Genomic DNA, 2611 nt, shown 5'->3' with positions numbered 1-2611 from the left:
CCCAAAATATCTTGGTTATCTGTAATATAAAATATGCTTCGTTTATATGTAATATAAAATATACTTGGTTTATCTGTAATATAAAATATACTTGGTTTATCTAACAACAGAAATATAAAATATACTTGGTTTTTCTGTAATATAAAATATACTTGGTTTATCTGTAATATAAAATATGCTTCGTTTATATGTAATATAAAATATACTTGGTTTATCTAACAACAGAAATATAAAATATACTTGGTTTATCTGTAATATAAAATATACTTCGTTTATCTGTAATATAAAATATACTTGGTTTATCTGTAATATAAAATATTCTTGGTTTATCTAACAACAGAAATATAAAATATACTTGGTTTATCCGTAATATAAAATATACTTCGTTTGTCTGTAATATAAAATATACTTGGTTTATCTGTAATATAAAATATACTTGGTTTATCTGTAATATAAAATATGCTTCGTTTATATGTAATATAAAATATACTTGGTTTATCCGTAATATAAAATATACTTCGTTTATCTGTAATATAAAATATACTTGGTTTATCTAACAACAGAAATATAAAATATACTTCGTTTGTCTGTAATATAAAATATACTTGGTTTATCTGACAACAGAAATACACAATAGAACAGCAGGATTATTCAACTTAGATGCTATTTTTTTTTCAAAATGATTTAAGCTTAGTCTATATTAATATTCTAAAATATAATCTGTTGTACCAAAGATTCTTTTTCAGATGGTATGTGAAATTTTGGTCAATTTTGATACCTATTATATTTAGAGTTTTAGCGTAAATTTAAATTGTTAGTACTATCTTGATTTTCAGAATATATTCTTTTTCATGTTTTGTACTAAATTTTCATATTATTCAAATAATTTTTTCGTTTACGAAATGTATCAAATTTTTTTGTTATGATATGGTGGGCAAAATTGAATTATAGTTACATATTTTTATAAAATACTTACACTGAACATCTAGAATAACAGTATCAGATTTACTACTACCATATCCATTGTCTGCTGAACATGATAGAGTTTGACCATTTTGATTTTTATTTGGTGTCAACTGGAAAGATGATGATGTTGATAATGTTTGATTTGTTTCTACTATAAACCATCTATAATTTATTACTGGATCAGGATTATAGGTGACTTTACAATTCATTGTGGTAGACACCCCATTTACTAGATTTAGACTGTTTTTATTTCCTATTTCGACACCTTTAACTGGTACTAGAAATAACAAGGCAAAATAAAATTGAAATCTATTAATATGTGACTTGTAGGAATTAACAATTCAAAAGTCATTCCTTTCCTGTTTATTAATCTCATATAGTTCCTACTCGTCATTTTGGAATATGTTTTTCCTGTTTTTCCTTTGATATCTATTTCAAGTGCAGATAGCATTTCGAATTCATTTGTTTTAGTTAAAAATGATTATTTATGAAGAGTCTATTCAATTAAAACTAAATGAAATAATGAAGCTCTAGTAACATAGACTTACCTTTAACATTAATAGTTTTATTGGTTTGAAATGATTCAGATGGAAGTTCATCCACTCTACATCTCCAGATACCATCATCTCTTTGTTTAGATACTGTATCAATATGTATACTTACACTAGTAGTTGTTTTAGATGCTGTATAGAATCCTCTATAGTCGGTGTAATTGTTTGGTCGTCCAGGATTTAGGATATTACAGTCTTGTTCTTGTATAGTAACCAAACAGTTAGCTATATTACTATCATCACCAGATCGGGATAAAGTTATTGTATAAGCATTGTTATAAGAACAGGTAACACTACCAGATTCTCCATCAACTAGTTTATTAGGTTCAGTATTTATTATAACTTGACCTAGAATAGAAAGATAATATTATACAGTTACTGTCTATTACATTGTTATAATAACAGGTAACACTACCAGATTCTCCATCAACTAGTTCATTAGGTTCAGTATTTATTATAACTTGACCTAGAATAGAAAGAGAATATTATACAGTTACTGTCTATTACATTGTTATAATAACAGGTAACACTACCAGATTCTCCATCAACTAGTTCATTAGGTTCAGTATTTATTATAACTTGACCTAGAATAGAAAAGAGAATATTATATAGTTACTGTCTATTACATTGTTATAATAACAGGTAACGCTACCTGATTCTCTATCAACCAGTTCATTAGGTTCAGTATTTATTATAACTTGACCTAGAATAGAAAGAGAATATTATACAGTTACTGTCTATTACATTGTTATAATAACAGGTAACGCTACCTGATCCTCTATCAACCAGTTCATTAGGTTCAGTATTTATTTTACATACCTTTTAAATGTTTAATATATATCTATATAAGAAATATAAGTATTGATGTATTGTACATACACTTGCTTTTGCCCAATACTTATCATACAAAGAAACAGAGTAATAAGTAAATCAACCTGTATACGATCCATATTCAATGATTATATCAATAATAAAGGGGAAAGAACATACATGATCACAATAACAGATAAGTCATTTCAACATTGAATCTCTAAGATTCAGTTTATTTGTATTTATACATTAACACAATGAATAAATGAAGCTATAATGAATAA

The 2611-nt window shown here is 25.9% G+C and overlaps 1 protein-coding gene across 1 annotated transcript in view; it reads right to left on the bottom strand.

The window, feature by feature from the left end:
- The window catches only part of LOTGIDRAFT_174591 (hypothetical protein), a gene marked incomplete at both ends in the record, with an annotated part of 6266 nt that overhangs the window by 3100 nt on the left and 555 nt on the right, over positions 1–2611 (bottom strand). The window contains 9 exons of the mRNA XM_009053932.1: positions 126–161; positions 241–303; positions 356–418; positions 491–526; positions 977–1243; positions 1515–1865; positions 1933–1983; positions 2051–2101; positions 2170–2220. Coding sequence (XP_009052180.1) covers positions 126–161; positions 241–303; positions 356–418; positions 491–526; positions 977–1243; positions 1515–1865; positions 1933–1983; positions 2051–2101; positions 2170–2220 — 969 coding nt within the window. The remainder of the gene's footprint in view (positions 1–125; positions 162–240; positions 304–355; positions 419–490; positions 527–976; positions 1244–1514; positions 1866–1932; positions 1984–2050; positions 2102–2169; positions 2221–2611) is intronic.

This window comes from Lottia gigantea (genome assembly GCF_000327385.1).
Source record: "Lottia gigantea unplaced genomic scaffold LOTGIsca_204, whole genome shotgun sequence".
NCBI lineage: Eukaryota > Metazoa > Mollusca > Gastropoda > Lottiidae > Lottia > Lottia gigantea.
Note: the sequence above shows the minus strand (reverse complement) of the source record. Positions and strands in the feature narration are given on the sequence as shown.